The 26,244-nt window shown below is 37.7% G+C and overlaps 1 protein-coding gene across 4 annotated transcripts in view; it reads right to left on the bottom strand.

Moving 5' to 3' along the window:
• Window positions 1-6,871: 6,871 nt before the first annotated feature.
• The window catches only part of DNAAF4 (dynein axonemal assembly factor 4), a 63,668-nt gene continuing 44,295 nt past the window's right edge, over window positions 6,872-26,244 (bottom strand). For 3 of the 4 annotated variants that reach the window (XM_020881230.2, XM_020881231.2, XM_020881232.2), the window contains 4 exons: window positions 25,209-25,318; window positions 10,975-11,128; window positions 9,267-9,372; window positions 6,872-7,335 (listed from right to left, as the gene is read on the bottom strand). In XM_020881230.2, coding sequence (XP_020736889.1) covers window positions 7,223-7,335; window positions 9,267-9,372; window positions 10,975-11,128; window positions 25,209-25,318 — 483 coding nt within the window. In that variant the 3' untranslated portion in view covers window positions 6,872-7,222. The remainder of the gene's footprint in view (window positions 7,336-9,266; window positions 9,373-10,974; window positions 11,129-25,208; window positions 25,319-26,244) is intronic. The other variant, XM_020881233.2, reaches the window with a different exon arrangement.

Raw genomic sequence — 26,244 nt, 5'->3', positions numbered from 1 at the left:
GTTTCCATTGTTTCCCCATCTATTTCCCATGAAGTGATGGGACCAGATGCCATGATCTTAGTTTTCTGAATGTTGAGCTTTAAACCAACATTTTCACTCTCCTCTTTCACTTTCATCAAGAGGCTCTTTAGTTCTTCTTCACTTTCTGCCATAAGGGTGGTGTCATCTGCATATCTGAAGTTATTGATCTTTCTCCTGGCAAGCTTGATTCTAGCTTGTGCTTCATCCATCCCAGCGTTTCTCATGATGTACTCTGCATACAAGTTAAATAAGCAGAGTGACAATATACAGCCTTGATGTACTGCTTTTCCAATTTGGAACCAGTCTGTTGTTGCATGTTCGGTTCTAACTGTTGCTTCTTGACCTGCATATAGATTTCTCAGGAAGCAGGTCAGCTGGTCTGATATTCCTATCTCTTGAAGAATTTTCCACAGTTCGTTGTGATCCACACAGTCAAAGGCTTTGGCATAGTCAATAAAGCAGAAGTAGATGTTTTTCTGGAACTCTCTTGCTTTTTCAATGATCCAATGGATGTTGGCAATTTGATCTCTGGTTCCTCTGCCTTTTCTAAATCGAGCTTGAACATCTGGAAATTCACTGTTCACATACTGCTGGAGCCTGGCTTGGAGAATTTTGAGCATTACTTTACTAGCCTGTGAGATGAGTGCAATTGTGCGGTAGTTTGAGCATTCTTTGGCATTGCCCTTGAAGAAGGTGCTATCGTGAGCACCCTCCCTGGCTTGTATGTATACATATTTACACATAAATATTTATGTTGGGTTTCCCCAGTGGCTCAGTCAGTAAAGAGTCTGCCTGCAAAGCAGGAGGCTAGGGTTTGATCCCTGGGTTGGGAAGATCTCCTGGAGAAGGGAATGGCAACACACTCCAGTATTCTTGCCTGGAAAATCCCATGGATAGGGGAGCCTGGTGGCTACAGTTCATGGGACACAAAGAACTGGACACAACTGAGTGACTAACAGCAACGCCATAATGTATACATATTTACAGATAAATATTTATGTCCATATATGTATATTAGTTGCTTAGTCATGTCTGGCTCTTTGCAACTCCATGGACTGTAGCTTGCCGGCTCCTCCATCCATGGGATTCTCCAGGCAAGAATACTGGAATGGTTTGCCATTTCCTTCTCAGGGGGATCTTTGCCACCCAGAGATCGAACCTGGGTCTCTTGCATCGCAGGCAAATTCTTTAATGTCTGAGCCACCAGGGAAGCCCCCATGTAACATTTATATATTTATGTTACATAAATTTTACTTATGTAAATATTTTATTTACATGTTACTGACATATAAATATATATACATATGTATACATACAATATGCCAGGTGAAAAGAATTATAGGGAAAAACTAACACAGGGTTGGAGGAAGAGTGCTTGGACAAGGAGATATTTAAGGTACAGGAGTGTCTGATCAGTTGGTATTTGATGCTGCCCCTGAAGAAAGTCAAGAGAAAGTCAAGTTATTGTGGGAACTGAATATCTAGTCTGATTTTCAAGGGAGAAGTTGAATATAATCAACTTAAACAAATTCACACAAAGATATTATTTAAAATCATGAGGTAAGATAACAAAGTGTAGGCAGAATAAAGACCAGAGGACTAATCTCTAGGGAACTCATTTATAAGTCAGGGGGATGACAAGGAATAAACAAATGAGATCAAGAAGTGACTACTGAAGTAGGAAGAAATGAGGAAGACCGTGATACTCAGAAGTCAAGTAAGGAACTTGTTTCCTGAACAGGGAATGACCCAGCGTTGTGAAACTCTCTTGGAAGCTAACACATAGATTGAGACCCGAGGGTCTGATTAGGCAATGCAGAGATAACTGGTGATCTCAACAAGAAGTATTTCAGTGAGGTTGTAGAGAGGAAAACCATACTAGAATAGGTTTATGAAAGCCTGCAAGAAGCAGAAACTTTTTAGTAGCTTTTCTGTACACTGAATATAGAGATGGGGTAATAGCTGGAAATAAATGTGGGGCCAAATGTTGCTTTTTAAAAAGAAGACTATAATATAGCATATTTGTATTTGATGGAAGCACATTTTGAGAATCTCTCACTCACAGTGATCAGTTCCACAGAGAAAATGTAGCTAAAGATGACTGCAGAGTAATGTTCTTTAACATGGGCTAAAAAAGTAGAGTGTATAAAATCAAATGTATAGACAGGATGAACACAGAATTATCCATCAATTTTTAGTATACTTAGAACCAGGATACATAAGAACAAGCTAAAAATAAAGCATGAGAATATGGACTGTAAAGTATTAATTTATTTTGTGAGCTACACTGAATAAAGCAGTACATTTGAAATAGGCTATCCTCAAGTGTAAAAAATAAACATACTCAGTAAATTTTTCCAGAAAGAAAGACTCCATTTCAGGTAACAGTTTGAATAATCAGTTCTCCTGGAAAATATTTAAAGCACATTAAATTAAAAACTCACATATTTTAGGAAAATTTTCCTACCTTTACACAATTATCAGAATATTTAAAGTTTTACCTCCATTTATTGACTAATTGTCTTCCCTGGTGGTTCAGTTGGTAAAGAATCTGCCTGAAATGGGGGAGACCTGGGTTCAATCCCAGGATCAGGAAGATCCCCTGGAGGAAGAAATGGCAACCCACTCCAGTATTCTTGCCTGGAGAATTCCATGGATAGAGCCTGGTGGATTACAGTCCCACGGGGTCACAAAGAGCCAGACATGGCTGAGTGACTAGCACTTTCTCTTTCACTGACTGATTATTTCTAGAAATACAGCATTAAGTTAAACTAAAGGCTTATCTTCCCAAAGGAATATTTTACCAGTTTGTTTAGGTCTTTTTCCTCTTTTAGCTATAAGCTAAAAGACTATCATAAATGTAATTTTAGCCCATCAATAATCTAATTAATATATTTGACCAAATAATGTTGGTTTTTACTATATATAATAGCTCAAATTTATTCTGAGTTTATTATGTTCTATGTACTATACAAAGAAGTCCATTTATTAAACAAAGAACATGCTTATTTAGGTCATACAAAGGCTAAAATGAAGTGTGTTCTAAGTACTGTCAAAAGTAGTGCCTTAAAAAAAAAAAGTAGTTCCCTGAAGAGAGTGTCTTAAGAAGAGAAATGGCCTTAGCAGTCATATTCCTTTAAAACATTTTAGAAGGAGGAATCACAACATCAACTAAATAAATTCCTCTATTAATGTTCTTTCATAGGGGAAAAAAAAAAAAAGGCAAATCACATCTCAAAGAGATGATACTGGTAACCTTGTCGTGACCTAAAGAGTTAACTTGGTTTTATTCTTAGTACAAGAGAGTTAGTTATAATGAGGTATGTCTTAAGGCTTGTAAACAAAGGGAATAGCCTAAACATTTTAGGAAAAAGGAAGCTTGTTATGTAGAACTGGATGCATGATGCCATGAAACAGTCCATTCATTAAACTAATTATCCTTGTTCTGAGTCCATGTCTGTCAAGCAAATTGATGATTTACCATATCAAATCTGCTTATAAAAAGAAATGAATTTTCATTTACCCTACCATGACCATGAACATCCTCAGTCAATTTCTGATTATGCATTAGTAATAAGTATGTAATCTGTTTTAGTTACTCTCCTGAGCCTGGTTAATGTGACTCTCTGATCCTTGCATATGGGTCAGTCTTGAGGGTACTCTAGGGTCTTTGAGAGTGAGACTGAGGCAGATCAATTCAATAACGTAATGAAACACACCCTTGTTTTCAGGATTCTTGGGAGACCATATACCAACTTTTTACCCCAGATAGTATGTGCAAAAGGCCTTTCCTTTTATTCTCCACATAGATGAGGTGTGTTGGAAAAAACCTGGCTTACTAATGCCAAGTGGTCTTTCCTTGACCAAACTCTAAACAGGCTCCTCTGAGCCACTGTTTTAATTAGGCCTCATCCTTGTGTAAGCAGATGGGGTTTGGGGTCCCTGAAGAAAAAGAACCAGATATAGTTTTTGACATAGAGAAGCCATTTGAGGCCTAAACCATTTTGTGATCTAAGCCTGGTCACAATGCTTGACCTTGAACAGGTCTTGATAATAATGATCTTACAGGAACAAAGGACTCTTATCAGGCCAGGAACAACAGCAAAGATAACAAATCAGATAATAAAGACTTCCAAGTCTGCTTCAGTGGTAAAGATTAGCCTGAAGCAGTTTCTTGAGTTGTTTTGATGAATTTAACCCCCCTCCAGGGCTCAGAGTTGGACCATTAAGAAGGCTGAGCTCTGAAGAATTGATGTTTTTGAACTGTGGTGCTGGAAAGACTCAAGTGTCCCTCGGACTGCAAAGATGAAAAACCAATCAATCCTAAAGGAGATCAACTCTAAATATTCATTGGAAGGACTAACGCTGAAGCTCCAATACTCTGGCCACCTGATGCAAAAAGCCCACTCACTGAAAAAGACTCTGATGCTGGGAAAGATTGAAGGCAGGAAGAGAAGCAGATGGCAGAGGATGAGATGGTTAAATAGCATCACTGACTCAATGGACATGAATTTGAGCAAACTCTGGGAGACAGTGAAGGACAGGGGAGCCTGGTGTGCTGCAGTCCATGCGGTCACATAAGAGTCAGACACGACTTAGCGACTGAACAACAACCAGGGCTCAACCACCAGATCTACTGGAAGCTAAGTGATGATGATGTTGGACCTTTTCTGACACTCCTAACTTCAATCAACTAGAGCCTGGAACTCTGTTTACTTTGCCAACTCCAAGGAGAATTCTTTGTTCAAGCTGTTTCATGAATATGCATGAACCTTTAGTTTAAAACTTCCCCAATTTTGGAGCTTGGGGAAAAGTCCCCAGTGTTCTCTTTACTTGCTGCAAGTAATAAATCTTTCCTTGTTTGATTTGGTCATGTCTAAGGACTACCATAATAATTTTTCCTTTTAATAATCTTTTACTCTAAGTTTTAATGATAACTCTATTTGGGAAGCATGCTTTTATCATAAATGAAATAAATGAAATGGGAATGTGCATATCTCTAATTTAACTCTATCACTACCCTCAATCTAAGACAAAAGTCCCTTAACAGAAGATTTGCTCAAAAAAGGTCAAGTAGTTCATGAATACAAATGAGTATCTATTGCTTTTAAACCAAGACTTAGAGGACAGGGTCAAAAATAATAACTAACTACTTAAAACTTCCTTCTACTTCCTCTAAAAATAGATCTTTTGCACTTAGGGTAACTACTGGGCCCAGGTTTTTGTTTCTGATTGGGATGTAATAGGAATGAGACATGAGGGAAGGGAACAGGGCACAACCTTTTTTAAAAGAATGCCACAGTCATTGAGGATAGAGAAAAAACTGGTTAGAACCAACTAGGTCTAAGATGGTGGAAGATTTTTGACTACCAGTAGCGCCTAAGCCTCATTTCATGCTCATTGTAATACATTAACTAAATGATACAGCCACAGGCGCCATGACAGTTCCAAGGCGGACCATAAAAGGCCAAAAAGTGGGCATGGCCCAATTGCTGGAAATCCCTGCCCTTTCTCCAAGAGAGTAGGAATAATTCTCCCACTATAATAAGCTTATGAAACTACCCAGCCCATAAAACTAACAACTCCCACACCCGGGCACAGTTTTCACCTCTTGAGATGGCCTGTATTCTGTCTATGGAATCTGCATCTTTAAATAAACCTGCTTTCACTTTACTATGACTCGCTCTTGAATTCTTTCCTGCCCAAAGCCAAGGAACCTCACTTGATGGCCTGTCTCTAGGACTCATGGAGACCCGGGACATGACCATCCTCTAATGCCCCGTTTTTCCTGTAATAGGAAGAACCTGAGAAAAGATTAGGTTAGCTAATGTATTCTGAATGTCAAACTAGAACATGATACACAGAAGAACCACCTTCTCTGCCTTTTCATATTTAAGATAAAAGTTCATTTTTCTCCCGCATAACAGACAAGTGGTTTGGGATGGGTGAGTAGATCTGATTTGCAAAGTCATTCTGGGACCTAAGTTGATGGGTTATCTCTGCCACCGTTAACATGAGGCTTCCATCTGTGGGTCTAAGGTGACTCCATTTCCCAGAGAACCAGCTTTACTTTGGTTACATTTATTTTTAAAAATAAAAACAAAACAGGGCTCATTATAAGAAAAAGCAATCCTACCTCGCCAGAAGGTCTGATAACTGGGCAGGACTGCTACAGAAGTTATCAAGAGTTGCTTTATAGAAGTAAAAGTTTCAAGGTTGCTGAACTAGGATACTCTTACATATTCAAAAAAGTATTACATCTTTAAAAAAAAAAAAAAAGACTGTTTTATGATCCACTTGAATGACATCTGATGACCAAATACTATAAAACTTATTCCTAAAAATTTTGTGGTTTTTTTTCCCCTAAAAAACCCCCTAAATATAATCACAGAGAATTGTGACAACTGTTAGATGCAAAAGGGAAGCTGTGATGGTTTTGCTTAACACTTGCATCATTACAGTGATACAACACAACTGGTGGTGCAATCCAGTGCCAGTATCACAATATTCTAAGTTAACATTTTCACCCTTTGCTGTCTTTTTTTTTTTTTTCCTGGTATGTTTAACAGTACTAGAAAAAAATCTTACTAGAAAAGTTATCATCATCAGATAGTATTATAAAATATGATCCATGCTTTGGCTACACTCCCTACAGCTGAAGATAAGGTTTTCCAAACAGTTGTTTTATTAACACTAAGGTAAACTGGTCTAACCTAAAACAGGTAGTGGACCAGTATTCTTTTAAAAGAAGGTTCTGTGCATTTGGAAACTAAGTGGAAACATCAATACTGATTATACCAAGGCCAAGCATTCGGACAATTCAATTGTGTATTTAATACAAACAAAAATATTTTATAAACACAATCTTTTATTTTAAACTTCTTGTTAAAAATGAATCAGTAAGTGTCCTGTTAATCACACCAACAAATATATTGTTAGTTGTAAGGGCAAGCTGAATTCAGTAACAAAAAAAATCCGGTAGCAATATGAAACAGATAATTTAAATAATTACTCTTATTTTGATTTACTTATTCAAAAACCATTCAAATCAAACATTTCATTTTCTACAGATTTATAATATTCTGCCCTCTATGGAACTAAACACAAAGTGATTCTGTATCATCTGCCGTAATATGCACAGATTTCTAATGCCTCCAGTTATTTTGTTAAACTTAGAACAATACCTACTCGTTTCTAGTAGTCATTTAGATTCTAGTTCTGTTCCTTGAATTATATTCCGAATCTTCTCAGCATCATTTTGTACAATTTTGTTCGATGGATCAATCTTAAGAGCAGCTTCATAATCCTGTAGGCCTGTATTTATATAGCAATGATGATCAATAAAATATTTTCTAAGTACCTGTGCTATCTAGACAACATCTTTTAAAAATAAAAAAAGATCATTAAATCCATGGTTTAGCATAAGTAATAGGCTTTGGTCAGATTCCCATTTTCACATCCATTCTAAAGAAATTTTTAAGTAATTTCAGAAATAATTATAATAATTTTAACCAAGATTCAGTAAGAAACAGTAATTTTAAACTGAAATACAAATAAGTTAGCAGCTTAAACTCATTAAAGCATGAAGAGACTCAAAACTCATATATCAAAAGGACATTTTTATCACCTCAACTGAAAAGTAATTAATGTCATCTTATTTCAAAATTCTAGATCCTAAAAAATTAATTTTGGTAGACTTAATCCATACTTTATATAACTCATAAACTATCATTTGTGCTTTTTTTGTAGCTATCCTATCTACAAAATTTGTGAAAAATTGGTTAAAAAGGAAAGCATTGTAGACTAGATGTTAAAAATATATAGCTGAACCTAAATCTTTACCAAAAAAATCAGTGGGAAGAATTTCTTTGTGAGTAACTCTGGTGGCTCAGTGGTAAAGAATCCTCCTGCAATGCATGAGACACAGGTTCGATCCCTGGGTTGGGAAGATCCCCTGGAGAAGGAAATGGCAATCCACTCCAGTATTTTTGTCTGGGAAATCTCATGGACAGAGGAACCTGGTGGGCTACGGTCCATGTGGTCACAAGAGTTGGACACAGATTAGGGACTAAACCATCAACCACCAAGGAAACTTGAGTTCCAGGTGCTATGGATTTGACATGCCACTTCAGGCAAATCACTCAATGTCTCCAAGCCTCCATTTTTTCATCTTTAAAATGTAGGTTCAATAAAGTCTTTAAGTTCAAAAAAGTCTATGATGCTGTAATTCCTAAAGAATGCTTACAGCGTTTCATTCCTGTCTTAATAATTTTTATCCTCATGAAGCTGGGTATGACTCAAAGAAAGGATAGGCACATAAACCTAATTTGGATGCTTTGGTTAGAAAAATCTAAAAATGACAGAAACAAGCTTACAAACATATCAGAAATAGAAAACTTTATAAGCTAAAGCCCATTTCCTGGCAAGACATTATCAGAATTAGGCCTTTAGGTCTTGAATGAAGAGAAACTGAACTGGTATCTGGGTGGGGGGGTATGAGAAGAGCATTGAAGATAAAACTCTGGGACAACATGAATAACTGCAAATAGTTCTTAAATACATTGAAAATGAAAAACAAAATAAATTAAAACACTAAAAATCAAATAAATATGGGTCCATATACATGGGACTGAATTACAAACTTTAGTACATTCTCACAAAAATAAGCAACTGATCATGTACTGTGCTACATCAATTGTTTCTGAGCTTATGCATGCATGTATGTATGCATGTCCTGGAGTAGGAAATGGCAAATCACTCCAATATTCCTGCCTGGAAAATTTCATGGACAGAGGAGCCTGGCAGACTACAGTCCATGGGGTCACAGAGAGTTAGACACAATTGAGCATGCATATGTATGTATATGCTATCTGTGTGTCTGACAAAAGAAGCTATTTTGAAATTTCCATTATTTCTTTTTTTTTTTATTAGTTGGAGGCTAATTACTTTACAATAAAATTTCCATTATTTCTTAAATGATTCATTTATATCCTTTAGCACACATTTTTTCCACAAAAAGTTGTCTGATATTACAGCATCTCCCTAGACCTAGGGAGATGTTTATAACTTGCATTAATTCCCTTCTACAATGATTTTTTTAAAATATTTCAAGTCATCTTTTGCCAGACAAATTACAAAAAATAAATTAAATGCTAAAAGTATAAAATAATGGAGTCATCTTGAATAACGGCAATGACATTTTTTTTCATAGTACAACCTGGAACTTAAAACATTTCATCTCTTACCTTCTACATACAATTCTAGTTGACAGAATGCTGTTCCACGACGTATGTATGCCTTCATTCTTGCATTAGCATTGTCTGCAACAGGTGGTATCAGTATTTCTAGGGCCTTACAGAAAAAAATAGGGAAAAACATAGTTTCCCAATTTAAGCTTGAGCAAAAACAAGATAAAATTCAACTTTAAAACAAGCCTCAGGCCCTTACCCACCTAAATTTTTGGCTTAACTGGAGAGGAATTTATCAAATAGATACATTTATGTTAAACAATTTAAGGACTTGTTTGATTGTTCCTATACAAGACTCACTCCCTTGCCCCCAGACTTACGTTTTGGTTTATCATTTGAAACCTTTACAGGTTTACCTTTACTAGCAGGGAATGGTTAAATAGCATTAATTTAGTTAATGTTATTAATTACAATAATAAACATACTATATATAATGCTTTTATATTCAAATTTGGTGATTCAGTTTATTCATTCATTCAATAAATATTTGTTCATGAAACTGCTAGTAAAATGAAAACTGGATCATGAAAATATTGTCAGATTTTCAATAACTTAATGAAATTGAAGCATGAGGACTTAATTGTTTCCTCCATATCGTCAATCTCAAGGAGACTCGTAACAGATTTTGCATGTGAGTTTCCCTTAAAATGTTACTTCGATATGGAAAAAAAGAAGAAAAACTAGTTTAAGATAATGACATGCTATTCACAATGGAAATTAGGATATACTAAGTAACTCTGAAAATGGAGAAATGATTATGGAGATATCCTTCTATTGTGCAAGTTGTAGTTACATCAAGTCTCTTTCTGTCTCCCAATGTCTCCAAAACTTTATTAAGAAAAAAGGTGGGTACAAACTGACTACCATTTACTAATTTCCCTTTGAAATTCAACTGATACACTAAGTCAATTGATAAGGTATCTCTAATCTAATTTGATTGCAGCCATGAAATTAAAAGACGCTTACTCCTTGGAACTAAAGTTATGACCAACCTAGACAGCATATTAAAAAGCAGAGACATTACTTTGCCAACAAAGGTCCATCTAATCAAGGCTATGGTTTTTCCAGTAGACATGTATGGATGTGAGAGTTGGATTATAAAGAAAGCTGAGCACCAAAGAATTGATGCTTCTGAACTGTGGTGTTGGAGAAGACTCTTGAGAGTCCCTTGGACTGCAAGGAGATCCAACCAGTCCATCCTAAAGGAGATCAGTCCTGGGTGTTCATTGGAAGGACTGACGTTGAAGCTGAAACTCCAATCCTTTGGCCACCTGCTGCAAAGAGCTGACTCATTTGAAAAGACCCTGATGCTGGGAGGGATTGGGGGCAGGAGGAGAAGGGGACGACAGAGGATGAGATGGCTGGATGGCATCACTGACTCGATGGGCATGAGTTTGAGTAAACTCCGGGAGTTGGTGATGGACAGGGAGGCCTGGCGTGCTGAGATTCATGGGGTCGCAAAGAGTCGGACACGACTGAGCAACTGAACTGAACTGAACTGAATCTAACTTGAAGTCTCAAACTACATCAATAACTTATCCATAAAAAATTTTTTTTCAGTAAAAATATGTAATAGGTGAGAAGATTCTTAAAATCATAGCATCTCAATTATTTAAATTTACCTGACAAAAGATAAAGCCATCACTTCAATCAATAATGGGAGCAGAGCAATTTTAAAGCAATATATATAAATAGATACAAATACCTTAGAAGAATCTTCGATGGCCTTGTGTAAGTTTTTCAGTTTTAGGTGGCAAGCAGCCCGATTCAAATACAGTAGTGGAATCTTATTATTTAGTCTTATGGCTAAGTTGTATGCATTAATAGCTGCCAAATAGTTTTCCGTTGCAAACAATTTGCTAATGGGACAAAAACATAAAAGAAAAACAATGTAACACAGAAACACAGAAATACTATCTAATGATATCTGGCAGAGGGGATGGATGGCTGACCTCTCTTCCCGTTCCTTGAATTATACTGGATGTTGCAGGTGGCACTATTGTACCTATCCCCCGAACATCAGCATGTAATCTGAACAGGACTGGCCTCACCTCCGCCTCCAAGGGCAGTTAATAAGTAACTTAAGCCAGTAGGCATATTTCCATCCTCCTTGCTACAATGACTGACATAGGGATGGATTTTTGACCTAAACTGCTTTTTCAGAAAGAAGCCTGTGATTTTATATTACCACCAAAGTTGGAGAGCAAAAAATTGGGAAAACGCCCCCTGCTGGATACAAATGTAGAAAGCACACAAGCTAAAATTGTTGCTGATGGTTTTGAAACTGTGGGAGTAGCCAGCACTAGAATAAAGCTAATACTATGGAATTATGAAAAGGATAATAAGGCAGAAGGAAACTCGAATTCTTAGTGATACAGTTAAGCTGTTGGATCAAGCTTTAACCGACAAGTAACACACCTTTAGTTTTTTAATTATGTAAGCAAATAAATTCCTTTAAATACTGCTTATGCCTATGCATGCTCAGTCGTGTCTGACTCTTTGTGACCCTGTGGACTGTAGCCCATCAAGCGCTTCTGTTCAAGAAATTTTCCAGGCAAGAATACTGGAGTGGGTTGCCATTTCCTCCTCCAGGGGATCTTCGTGACCCAGGGATTGAACCCACACCTGTGTTTCTTGTATTACAGGCGGACTCTTTACCCACTGAGCCATCCTTTAAACATTAAGCCAGTTTAAATTGGGTTTCTCAGTTACTTGCAAAGGAAAGCATTCTAATAAATACACTCTCAGTTCAAATCTCCCCAAATTCTCTTCAAATAAAGATATATACATAATTAAAGGATTTATTTAAAATGTAATTTCTTTTCTGTTTTTCACATACAATTCCTAGTATTTTGAAAAATACGTAAACATAAGGAAAATAGAAAGTCTTTCCAAATATAAAAGTGCCTTATAAACAACATTTAGTATTCATTTACAGACAACTGTACTATACACTTCACAATTTTAGAATATTAAACACAATGACTTCAAAAGCAGACCCATAAAAGCACCCTGCAAATCATGAATAAAAGGTAAAAGGACACCACAGTGACATCTAACCTAAGTCTGACTCAGGTTTAAAATAACCTGCACAAACTAGAAAAGCTAATTCTGTGGGAACAGTTTACATTTCTGAAAAGTCTCATATCAGCTAGGATGCTTCTGACCACAAGTAACAGAACCTCAACTCAAACTGGTTTAAACAAGGAAGGAAACAGATCACCTCACATTAAACCAGCTTAGAGGGAAAGACTCCATACCCCATGTGATCAGTAACACATGGGTCTTATCAAGGCCTCAGGTTCCCGCTCTATCCTACTGGACTCAGCAGCTGCTTCATCCTGGGGCTGGTTTTCCTTACGCATGGCTCAAGGTGCCACACTCAGGCATGATATTCATTAAAAGAAAATACCAGTATCTTCTGGTATATGCTTGTTGAGATCAAGAAAACATTGCCAGAAATCTCCCAGTTTACCACCTTTCCCAAATCTCATGGATCAAAAATACCAAGCCTTAAAAAGTATTTGCCTTAAAAAACCTACCAGTTTCTTTCATTCTCAGTCCTTCCACCCATTCTCTTTCTCTAATTTCACTCCTCAGTTCTATATACTGCTGTTTGGAAACTTCTTTAAATAATTCAACAATATGACCATCTATCCACGTTAACAAATACAGAAATATACTATTTTCACAGAGATTTTCACAGAAGTTCCCTCCTTTGTGCAAGGATTTCTAAAACCAGTCTCCTCCTACTAATGGACACTCACATGTCTTGTTTCCCAATATTCAGCTTTTATAAACAATACTGTAATAAACATTGTTTGTGAGTGTGTGTGTGTGTGTGTGTGTATAAAATACACACACCAGCAGTGTAATGATAATAATCTTGATATGCTGCAGTCAATCAGAATTTATCCCTGGTCTTGGGATAGGGTCCCCACCCTAAGTCACATAGACAAGGTCTACACGCCTAAACAAAATAGGGACTCTACCAGCAAGGATAAAAGGAGACAATAAATGTTGGCTAGATAATCTATTGTGTCTACTACAAACCTTTTTAAATTAAGTAACATTTAATTGCAAAATTTACCATTTTAACCATTTTGAAGTGTACAGCTGAGTGGCATTAAACACATCAACACTTTACACACTTTTGTACAACCATCACCACCATACACATCTAGAATGTTTTTATCTCCCCAAAACAAAGCTCCATTGAATCTAAGCCAAGGGATGAAATGCTTTCATCTCCAGAGGCTTTGTTTCATGCTAGCCTTCTATATTTACACAGACGTAAACAGTCCAACTGTCCTTTACTGTGTTTAAACTCACGGGACACTTGTTCACAGAAGGGTTGAGGTGGACAAGCCTTCCAAAAGAGCAATAGATTGAGAAAACTGTTAACGAGCTTGTGTCTACATACTACTATATAAAAAAGATAGTCAGAACCTATGGTACAGCACAAGGAACTCTACTCAATACTCTCTAATGACCTACATGGGGGAAGAATCTAAAAAAGTGTGGATATATGTATATGTATAACTGATTCACTTTGCTGTACATCTCAAACTAACACAACACTCTAAACATCTGTATGCCAATAAAAATTTTAAAAAAGAACCATTGTAGGAGGTTCAATAGGAAGAAATATGAAATATTAAACATTTTCAACGTTTGCATATATATTAAACTATAAATGCAATGAACATTATATTCCTAAAAGTTTAACACCAGTACAAACATTCAACAAAGTATAATTTGTTTTATGACTTTCAGAATGGTTCTGAACTCAGAAATGGCTGAATTTCAAAAGGAAAGGGGGAAAAAAATAAACGTCAGTCTTAGGGGCAGTAGCATTTGAAGAACAAATTTAAACACAGAAGCTAATAACCAGTAAGTCTCGCGTGATGGCTCCAAATAAAGCAATGACAGTGAAAAGAATTATACAAAAATACTCATTCAAAACATACTGAGTCCTTACGGTACTGCCTGTACAGAAAGAACAGATGTGGACAATTGCAAACATTACTGTCATTTTTACAATGACTGATTGGTTTCCACTGTAAAAAAAGAAACATCATGATTGGCAATAGCCAGAAAGGCCAAACATTTTGAGCAACAGTTGAACATAACAGCAGCCATAACAAGCAGAAGTGATTAGAAAGAAGCAATCTGGAGGGAAGTAAAGAAAGAGACAGTAAAAAAAAGTTAAAGAGAAATCAAAAGCAGTGGTGCTTAGAAACAGCAGAGGAGGCCAGGAGTAACACATATTCCAACAGAAGACACAACAGCTCTATTTGGTGGGCAATAAGAACTCTAACAGCACCTTACCCCTCAAAAGATTTTGAAGGTCCTTGTTTCTTTCATCTTATGTGGGTAGAAAACATTCTTGGTATTTCAAGAGCTTCTAAAACTGAGTATTACTGCACCTTAGTGAAGGAACATCAACCAGCACAATTTAGCACTCAGGATGGAAGGAGGAAAAGGATGCTGTACGACTAAATAAAATGACAGGTTAGGCCATAATGGTGACTGCCCTGCAATGGAATATTTTGGGTTGTAAAACGCATACAATCAATCAACAAACAAAATTATAATTATGTCAAAGAAGTTATTTTAGAATATGGATTCTAAACTTCAAGTCAGGCAAAAGACAGCATAAGAAAGCTGTCTTATCTCTACAAACACACTTGTAAAAAAATGCAGCAGAGCAAGGCAAATTTGGCAGATCTGTTCTGAAAGTAGGCAGATCCAAGAGGATACTGGGAGACAATTTTCCATGGGTCTTTTATGTTCCTGCATGTCATATGTCAACAGATGCACTGAGGGCTTTTGTTTGGGACTGTCTTTTCAAAGCTGTTGGTATAGTGGACACCCTTGGATGACAGAGACATGGTCTCTCTCTGAGGCAAATAATAGATTTGTTTGCTGTTCAGAATAATAAAGATATTATCACCCTGTGAGGTAAAAGTTAGACAGGTTTGCTTATAATACTCTTGTAAAAAATTGTGTTCCTTAAGCTTGGCCTTCTCAGCTCTGGTACAAACCTATTTTGTGTACAGCATCCACTTGGGTCCACTTCTGCATTGGTCCTAAGGGATTTCAGGCACAGAAGGAACTAACATGAAGGTCACACTGTTTGACATTCCTTGAATAGTAAAGTCCTTTGTGTTTGACTCAAGAGTCTCCTGACTTCTGCCAGCATCTGTGAAACTGTGGTAGGCTAATTCTTCACAGTTCTTGTCAAGGCATGGATCCAAACCAAAGTACCAGAAAGAAATTCAATCTGGCAAGCAGAACCATATATCCTGTGTTGGGAGAAGTTGGTAGCAGGTGGTTAACAATCAGCATCAAAAAGTTCAACATGAACTAAAAGGATATCCAGACAGGCAGACAGAGTCCAGCTACAGAAAATTCACAAACAGTAAGCAAACAGGGATTCAGACTGGCACAAGTTGGTACTAGGTGAGTCAGTGAGCAAATGGCAGGCTCCTACACACAACGCGGGGGTTCAGAAGCAGAATTAACCTGGGTGGCAAGAGAAAAAGTAAAAGCAAATCACAGCCTCAGTCTTAAAAGGAATGGAGGATTAGGCAGATTCTTAATGCTGGCACTTAGGCCAAGGGAAAAAAAAGAAAATTCAGACACTAGAACTAGGGTAGGTAATTTTATGTCATGACAGTAATATGCTGCTGGGTGCTACTAGATTGCAGAATTACATATCTTTAGTTTCCTCCTATCTAACATTATAATTTGCTGTACAGAGTGAGGTATGCAGATGGGATTCAAGTGGTCCTATGTCATGAGAAGAAGAAACTTTCAGTCTGTGGTTAAGACAGTCCAAAAAAACTCATGCTGAAACTCAAGCACAGAGTTACATAGGTGGGATAAAACAACAATCGAGCTAACCTTACATGACGAAAAGTGTCTGGAAGGGTAGTTATTAGCTATTCACAAATTCTGAGTCATGTAAGCCTGTTAAATAACAACACACCATGTGAAAATCTAAATTAGAGCACAGAGATTGTTTTATGTGAAATGTTCTCAGTAAAAAGCTATCTGGTACAATGTTAATTACAAAAGGTAAAATGTTTTCATGAACAAATAAAATTACCTTAGTTTATTTATTTTCCTGAAATGTAGATTTGGCATTTAAAGCTAAAGATCAGCAATAAAAGACTAAGTAAAGAAAAATGAAAACATTCTATGGCTTTTTTTAAGAGTCTCTTTTGAGAAGATACAATCCCATGAAGTTTTCTCAAATGACTGCTCTTTTGGAAGGCTTGTCCACTTCTACCCTTCTGTGAACAAGTGTCCCTGAGTTTAAACACAATAAAGGACAGTTGGACTGTTTATGTCTGTGTAAATATAGAAGGCTAGCATGAAACAAAGCCTCTGGAGATGACAGCACTTCATCGTTTGTTAAATTCAACACTGCTTCTGAGTGGCGTCTATTACGTCTGTTTTTATGTTCTGTACTGTGTTACATGGCTAAAGAGGATACATTTCTCTCTAGTAACTACTACCTTTCATCTGTTCATACTTGGTACTGTGATTAGCTGTACTTTGTTTCTATGAATGTCACTAGTTACTAAGTTTCCTTCCATCTCTCCTCATTTTTAACTCTATTTTGCTTCTCTTTGTACCTAACTGTAGGCAGCACTTTACAGCATCATCTTTTAGGATGTGAAATAGCTCAGCAGGAATTCCATCACCTCTACTAGCTATGTTCAGTCCTTTGGGACTTTGACATCTTTACCCTACATCCTAACTGGTACAAAAAACCAACAGAAACTAAGGTGATTGTAATTTACCAGTCACACTTCACCACAATCAAGTACACTTTTTTGCAGTAGGTTGCTACCAATTCAACGCTTTTGCCAGTTGTCATATGCACACACACTTCTTTTGCTGTACCTGTGAGCAAAATTCCAACACTAGCTCAATGATCTTATCTGTCCTTTCCATTCAATAAAACCAGGGCTTCCCTGTGGCTCAGAGGTAAAGAATCCTCCTGTCAATGCAGGAGACACAGGTTTGACCCCTGATCTGGGAAGATCCCAAATGCTGTGGAGCAACTAAGCCTGTGTATCACAACTACTGAGCCTGTGTTCTAGAGCCCATGAGCTGCAACTACTGAAGCCCAATGCCCTAGAGCTCACACTCCACAGCAAGAGATGCCACCGCTATGAGAAGCCTGAACATCGCAACTAGAGTAACCTGTACATTGCAACTAGAGAACAGGCCCCACTCACTGCAGCTAGAGAAAGCCCATGCAACAATGGAGACCCAGCACAGCCAAAACATAAATATATAAATAAATAAATTTATCTATAAAAAAAGAAATAAAACCAGACTAAACACTGTCTAGGACCATTTAGCCAGTCCCAGCACCATAACACATTGTGCCAAAGGACTTTCTAACTATGTCCAACAACCTGTTATCTTTGGGCACTGACCAAAAAGCAGCTGCTTCTTTGCCCTCACATGAAAGTTCACATCTGCTGGTTTTTCCTGTTCCACCCCCCTCTATTCCTTTACACTTTCTTACTCATGATTCAAGCATAACTGACTCCCAACTCCCACCCTCATCGTTTCCTAATCCTCAATTTTTCCACACAATGCCTCTTAAAGTAAACCTGGCTCTCTCTGGAGGGCAGTGCTATATCTACCACCTTCTCTATGGAGGATTCCCTCCCCACATCATGGGAGGGGCTAGGACCATAGGCACTGGCATTCTCCAGACTCACTTCAGCCAAGTTCCAAGCTGTAAATCTCCCATAATGAAAAAAATCATCATTCTTTAGGACTCTGACATCTTTACCCTATAACCTCTAGTCACTGTCATCTAACTGGCTTTTTAAAATCATTCTTCTCTTATTCATTGAAGTTTTTGATACCTGGGTCCCAGCATCTGTCTCCAACCCAATTCACGCCATAATTCCAAAAGATTCTAAAGTTTAGGTATATGACCCATTTATCAGTTTAGCCCTGAAATACCTGGGACTCCTTAACTCAAGGTGGCAAGAATACAGAAGAAATATACAAAAAAGGTCTTAATGACCCAGGAAACCACGATGGCATGGTCTGGTCCCTCACCTAGATAGAGCCAGACACCCTGAAGTATAAGGTCAAGTGGGCCTTAGGAAGCATTACTACAAACAAAGCTAGTGCAGGTGATGGAAATCCCACTGAGCTATTTCAAATCCTAAAAGATGATGCTGTTAAAGTGCTGCACTCAATATGCCAGCAAATTTAGAAAATTTAGCAGTGGCTACAAGGCTGGAAAAGGTCAGTTTTCATTTCAATCCCAAAGAAGGGCAATGCCAAAGAATGTTCAAACTACCACACAGTTGCACTCATTTCATATCCGAGCAACGTAATGCTCAAAATCCTTCAAGTTAGGCTTCAGCAGGATATGAACCAAGAACTTCCAGATGTACAAGTTCCATCACTTCACAGCAAATAGAAGGGGGATAAAAAGAAAACAGTGACAGATTTTATTTTCTTGGGCTCCAAAATCACTGTAGACGATTATTACATCCATGAAATTAAGATGCTTGCTCCTTTTAAGGAAAGGACAAAGGGAAAGAAAGGTATGACAAACCTAGACAGCATATTAAACAGCAGAGACATCACTTTGCCAACAAAAGACCATCTAGTCAAAGTTATGGTTTTTCCAGTAGTCATGTACTGATGTGAGAGTTGTGCCATAAAGAAGACTGATCACCGAAGAATCAATGGTTTTGAACTGTGGTGCTGGAGAAGACTCGTGATAGTCCCTTGGGCTGCAAGGAGATCAAACCAGTCAATGCTAAAGGAGATCAACCCTGAGTATTCATTGGAAAGACTTATGCTGAAGCTGAGGTTCCAATACTTGGGCTACCTGATGTGAAGAGCTGACTCACTGGAAAAGACCCTGATGCTAGGAAGATTAAGGGCAAAGAGAAGAAGCGGGTGACAGAGGATGAGATGGTTGGATAGCATCACCGGCTCAATGACATGAATTTGAGCAAATTCCGGGAGACAGTGGAAGACAGAGGAGCCTGGCATGCTGCAGTTCATGGGGTTGCAGTCAGACACAACTCACTGGCTAAACAATAACAACCTTAACTCAAATGACCTTTCCTTCACTTTTGCTACCCACTCCAGGACCACCGCCTGGACTTGTCATCACCTGATCTGCACTTCTTCAATGATATCAAACTCTGGAATCCCAGTCACTGACTACAACTTTCTATCCTTCAAACTTTCCCTTCATCAATCTTCAACCTATAGTGTCCTCTAAAGTCTTAACCACTCCATTTTTCCTGAGTCCACTGGGCCACCATGGCATCTCTTCCTTTCTAACCCAGCTGAGATTTCTATTTTTAAAAAATAGATTATTTTTTATTTTTTTGGCCATGCTGCACAGCATGTGGGATCTTAGTTCCTGGCCAGGGATCAAACCTGAGCCTCGTGCATTGGAAACACAGAGTCTTAACCACTGGATTGCCTGGGAAGTCCCCCAGCCTAGACATCATAGCTGGATATCTAAGCTATTTTTCAATCTCGTCCTTTGTACTACTAGTCTCCTGTTGTACCTGTCCATCAAAATTCCAACTTTGGCTCAATGATCTAGTCTTAAATCTGAAACACTAAACACTCTAGAAGATAAATCACATAGCTGTGCTGAATAACATCTCCATGAATTCACGCTCTCTAACCTAGTAGAGACCTCAATAGTAGAGACCTCAATAGAACCCACTAAGCAATTTTTGTTAGAAACTTATATAGTTTCACACTTGTCTTCACTTTCTTTCCTTCCACCTCAGAAAATCAGTTCAGTTCACTTCAGTCACTCAGTTCTGTCCGACTCCTTGCAACCCCATGGACTATAGCACGCCAGGCCTCCCTGTCCATCACCAACTTCCAGAGTTTACTCAAACTCATGTCCATTGAGTCAGTGATGCCATCCAAGCAGCTCGTCCTCTGTTGTCCCCTTCTCCATCCACCTTCAATCTTTTCCAGCATCAGGGTCTTTTCAAATGAGTCAGTTCTTCACATCAGTTGGCCAAAGTAGTGGAGTTTCAGCTTCAGCATCAGTCCTTCCAATGAATATTCAAGACTAATTCCCTTTAGGATGGACTGGTACAGTCCAAGGGGACTCTCAAGAGTCCTCTCCAATACCACAGTTAGAAAGCATCAATTCTTCGGCACTCAGCTTTCTTTATAGTCCAACTCTCACATCCATACACGACTACTGGAAAAATCACAGCTTTGACTAGACAGACATTTGTTGGCAAAGTAATGTCTCTGCTTTTTAATATTCTGCCTAGGCTGGTCATAACTTTCCTTCCAAGGAGCAAGCATCTTTTAATTTCATGGCTGCAGTCACCATCTGCAGTGACTTTTGAAGCCCAAAACAATAAAGTCTGACACTGTTTCCACTATTTCTCCATTTATTTGCCATGAAGTGATGGGACCGGATGCCATGATCTTAGTTTTCTGAATGTTGAGACTTAAGCCAACTTTTTCACTCTCCTCTTTCAGTTTCATCAAGAGCCTCTTTAATTTCTTCATTTTCTGCCATAAGGGTGGTGTCATCTACATATCTGAGGTTATTGATATTTCTCCGGGCAATCTTGATGCCAGCTTGTGCTTCATCCAGTCCAGCATTTCTCTTCAAATAAGTTAAATAACCAGGGTGACAATATACAGCCTAGACGTACTCCTTTCCCGATTTGGAACCAGTCTGTTGTTCCATGTCCAGCTCGAAATGTTAATTCCTGACCTCCATACAGATTGCTCAGGAAGCAAATCAGGTGGTCTGGTATTCCTATCTCTTGAAGAATTTTCCACAGTTCATTGTGATCCACACAGTCAAAGGCTTTGGCATAGTCAATAAAGCAGAATTAGATGTTTTTCTGGAACTCTCTTCCTTTCTTGATGATCCAACAGATGTTGGCAATTTAATCTCTGGTTCCTCTGCCTTTTCTAAATTGAGCTTGAACATCTGGAATTTCATAGTTTATGTACTGTTGGAACCTGGCTTGGAAAATTTTGAGCATTATTTTGCTAGCATGTGAGATGAGTGCAATTGTGCAGTAGTCTGAGCATTCTTTGGCATTGCCTTTCTTTGGGATTAGAATGAAAACTGACCTTTTCCAATCCTGTGACCACTGCTAAATTTTCCAAATTTGCTGGCATATTGAGTGCAGCACTTTAACTGCATCATCTTTTAGGATTTGAAATAGCTCAACTGGAATTCCATCACCTCCCCTAGCTTTGTTTGTAGTAGTGATTCCTTTAAAGCCCACTTGACTTCACACTCCAGGATGTCTGGCTCTAGGTGAGTGACCACACCATCTTGATTATCTGGGTCGTGAAGATTTCTTTTGAATAGTTCTTCTGTGTATTCTTGCCACCTCTTCTTAATATCTTCTGCTTCTGTTAGGTCCATACCATTTCTGTCCTTTATCGAACCCATCTTTGCACGTAATGTTCCCTTGGTATCTCTAATTTTCTTGAAGAGATCTCTAGTCCGTCCCATTCTATCTCTATTACAACTTAATCTTCCAGTATTTTCTAGACCTCAGTAACCAATCCAATAGGAAAGCACGTTCAGCTATGTGCACTTCAGCACTCTCAGGCCTCAAGGAAGAGCAATTCATAGCCACACCACTTGGGCTGTCTTCACTAAGGCTAAACAAAAGAACAAGAATTTTACTCATCTGTGAGGGTTATACAACACCATCTGGAACAAAAGCTTCGTAATCATACTGACGTGGGATTGAATCCTGGTTTTATTTATAAACCACCACGTTAGCCAAATTTCTCAACCTCTCTAGCACTCTTTCTATATTTTAGAAACTTGGGGTCAAGATAATAATATATAACTAGTTATACTGTTAAAGGAACTAAAAGAGCTAGTTTGTGTAAAGCAGCTAGCTTTACGATAGACATTTGTTAAATGAGGGCAAAAGCAGTGGTTCCTAGCTAACTACAGTGGTAAGGACTTAATGAAATAGTGTGTGCAAGGCTCTGGTAACCTATCACAAGCTATGGACATAACAACTGTGATTATGACAATGACAGCTTAAAGACAAGCAAACGCAATTAAAGAAATATTTAGACTGGATACATCTGAGGAGCAGGGAAGGCAGAAGGCCAGCATACTGGGTAAAAACCAAAGGAAACTTTCATTTGATGTGCAGTGTAAATTTTTTTCAAAAGGTATATCTTTATTATAAAGTGTAAAGATGAACACAACTTTTAACGAGACGAAAGAGAATAACAAAATCAAGATGATCCATTCACCATCGGCCTTGACTGAGTTTTCCCCACTCTTCTTGAGGACATTTCAACCCCTTCTTCTGTCTCGTCTGCACATCTTTTCTTTTTGTAAAGAGGGCTCGCTTCCCTAGTGGCTCAGATGGTAAAGAATCTGCCTGCAATGCAGGAGACCCGGTTCAATCCCTGGGTTGGGAAGATCCCCTGGAGAAGGGAGTGATGAACCACTCCAGGATTCTTGCCTGGAGAACTTTTAGAGAAGAACAAGACCCCCCCAAAAAAAAAAAAAACAACCTCTTAAGAGTTTCTATTCCGTCTGCTTCTGAGAGTATTTCCGTGTACTACTTTATTTCACCAGATGGTCAAATACTGGTGAATCACAGGGTTCTAGCCTTAGGCCACTACTCCCCTTTATACCCTATTTTTAGATAACTCACTTACTCTTATAAATCAACTGCTGCATAAATACTGATGACCTCCAAATTGATAACACAGGGCTGGACTCTCCTCTGGGTTTCAAACTTGCTGGACACTGTCAGCTTGACCAAAAGACATCTCTAACTCAACATATTCAAAACTGACCTTGCCTACATTCCCCCCTAACTGGCCATCTTCTAGTGTTCTCTAATTCAGTTGGTGGCATATAATCAATCCAAATTTAAACTAGAAACCCAAAGATGTCCACAACTACTCCTCTCTTCCTCAACAGTCACTCAAAAGTCCTCCCTATTTTACCTCCTGAATATTTCTCACATTGCCCTCACCGTCCCCCTCTATAACGTCATTGTTCAAGACACCTTAGTTACTGGAACACATTTTCCTCCACCTTACAGAATAAAATTTAAGAATAACACAAGCCTACTGCCTATTTTTCTAGGTTCGTGTGTTATCATTCTTAGCTTCAAATTTATGTTTTATCAAAAAGTAAACTACCCATAGTTCCTGGCCTGTATGTCACACTGTTCTTGTCTCCGAGCTTTTGCTCACACTGTACCCTCTGCCTCATATGAAAACCTTTCTCTCCCTTCCTCCTGAAACTCCTACCTATCAGTAAGAGGAACTCAGGTGCTATATTCTTTTGGAAGCTCTTCCTGAAACTACTTTCCTTCCTTTAAGGTTAAGTGCCCCTCTTCTGTACTCTCATTTTATCATGGGCTTTATATGTATTGCAGTTTCCATACGTGTTGTAAGTATTTGTATATGTCTCTCTCCTCTACTGATTTCTGTAGTTCAGAGCCTAGCCTAGAGCCTGACAAACCATAAATAATCAACAGATATTTATTTAATGGTTCAAAAGATGGAGAGGAAGGGAGAGAAGAAGGAAGAGAAGGAGAAGGAGAAGGGATTACTCTTGGGAGTAAGAGGAACAAACCTGTGAGCCTCAGGATTCTGAACTTTAGAAAAACTGTCAACTTTAGCTCAACTCCACAAATCAATCTCTAGTGGTGTTTTAGAGAAGAGAAAAGACCAGGAAAGAACAGAGAGTAGATGAGAAGAGGAAAACACAAAGATAGCCACAGCCTAACTCCCCAAAACCTGTGAATACATAAAATGGTTCGTTAGAAAGAACCTTGTAGATATGATTAAGAATCTTAATGTAGGAGATTACCCTGGATTATAAATATAAGGGTGTTTATAAATGAAAGAGGGAGGCAGGGGAGACAGAGGCAGAAAAGGAGATGTGACTATGGAAGCAAAGGCTAGAGTGATGCAACTGCTGGTTTGGGGCAATAAGCCAAGGAATGTGGGTGGTCTCAAGGTTGGAAAACCCAAGGAAATAGATTCTCTCCTACAGTCTCCAGAAGGATTGCACTTGATACTTGACATTAGACTAGTAAAACCCATTTTAGACTCCTGGCCTCCAGAACTATAAGATAATAGATTAGTATTGTTTTAAGCCAATAAGTTGGTGGCAGTTTATTACGGCAGCAACAGGAAAACAATACAAACATACAACATAAGATATAATAAACAATATCTACAATTGCCTCAAAATATGAAGTCAAATTGCCACAGAATGTACCAGAATTCATTATTTTTGATAAGTGTCCAAAATTTACAGTCACAAATAAATAAAAAGACTGTCTAGACATAAAATGATAATTTTTAGACTGGTTTGATAATCTTTTTTTATTACAGGATAATTGCTTTATAATGTTGTTAGTTTCTGCTGTACAATGAAGTGAATCCATGATATGTGTGTGTATATATCCCCTCTCTCTCGAACCTTCCACCCTACCACTCCATCCCACACATCCAGGTCATGACAGAGCAACAAGCTAATCTGATAAGCTTTCAAAGATTGATATGACTAATCAAAGTAATTCTAGTTTTGAAGAACCATGATTTTAAGGGGAGTAGTAGCAAGGAGTTATGTCAAACACTGAGTAATTTTTAAAGATTTTAATAAGCCTTCCAAAAGATGTTATATTTTTTCATTTCCATGACATTTAAATACAAAAGCAAATAAAAATAAGAATCTCACTTAATTGTTACAGGATTTGACTTTTTAAATACAGAGGTGCTACCTACATAATTGGCATACTTATATTATTTCTTCCCAACAATCACATTCACACATATGTCAAGATATCTAGAAAATGTTTTAAGTACTAATATCTACATAGATTTATATTAAGTCTCATGGCCAGGGTACAAACAACTTACTTTCCTTTGTCCTTCAACCATTCTGGGTTCTTTTCCTCTTCTTTTAAATCACAAAGTTCAGGAATATCAGTATTCATTGCTCTTCGTGCCTCTGCTTGTTTATGTAGCCACTGAAATGAGAATGAGTTTAATGAAGGGCACAAAGGTATTATTTTATTAACCGTTCCTTTTAGATTTCCCATCTTCCTACATAACATGGAAATACTATTTGTTATGTACTGAATGTTTGTGTGCTCCAAAATTCGTATGGTGAACCCCTAACCACCTATGTGATGGTATTTGGAACTATGGTCTTTGGGCGTTAAGTTTGGATGAGGTCATGAGGATGACGCCCCCAAGACAGGATTAGTATCCTTATAAGAGGAGAAACTAGAGGGCATGCTCTTTTCTCCACCCCACGCCCATAACCTGACCTTTTACTTCTCAGCCTCCAAAACTGTGAGAAATAACTGTTCTTAGAGCCAGTGAGTCTATATAGTTTGTAACAGTATTCTAAGCAGACTGATATAATATTTGATGATGGTGATTTTAAACTTCCACCTTTTATACATTTTCAAGTTTTTTTTTTAATTTCACTAGCTGATTAAGATCAAATATGTAACAATTTCTAGTTCAAACTTTGTCCAAATTTCTGGTAGTTCATGTGAATATTATTTTACTTATCTTGTTTATAATACATATGTATTTTTACATTATAGAAATATATAAATCATTTTTTAATAATTATAATTTTATTAGCTATAGAAATCCTTTTATAAATAATGTAATACATAAATATATTGCTAATATTAATAAAAAGTTAATATTTATAAATTGTCATTATGTATTAAGAAACTTCAATTATTTTCACAACTTTTCAACTGAGAGAGGTATCAGTTCATACCTTACAGTAAAAAATAAATAAATAAAAGTAGTTATTAGAATTCTTAGTGCTTATACAACTAAATATATGACATTCAAAATCCTAGATCTCAGGAATTTATAAATGAAAGATATCAATGCCAAATGTCACATTAGAAATACTTGATGTTACTAG

This window comes from Odocoileus virginianus, chromosome 6, assembly GCF_023699985.2.
Source record: "Odocoileus virginianus isolate 20LAN1187 ecotype Illinois chromosome 6, Ovbor_1.2, whole genome shotgun sequence".
Lineage (NCBI taxonomy): Eukaryota > Metazoa > Chordata > Mammalia > Artiodactyla > Cervidae > Odocoileus > Odocoileus virginianus.
This window is presented reverse-complemented; position numbering and strand designations above follow the sequence as displayed.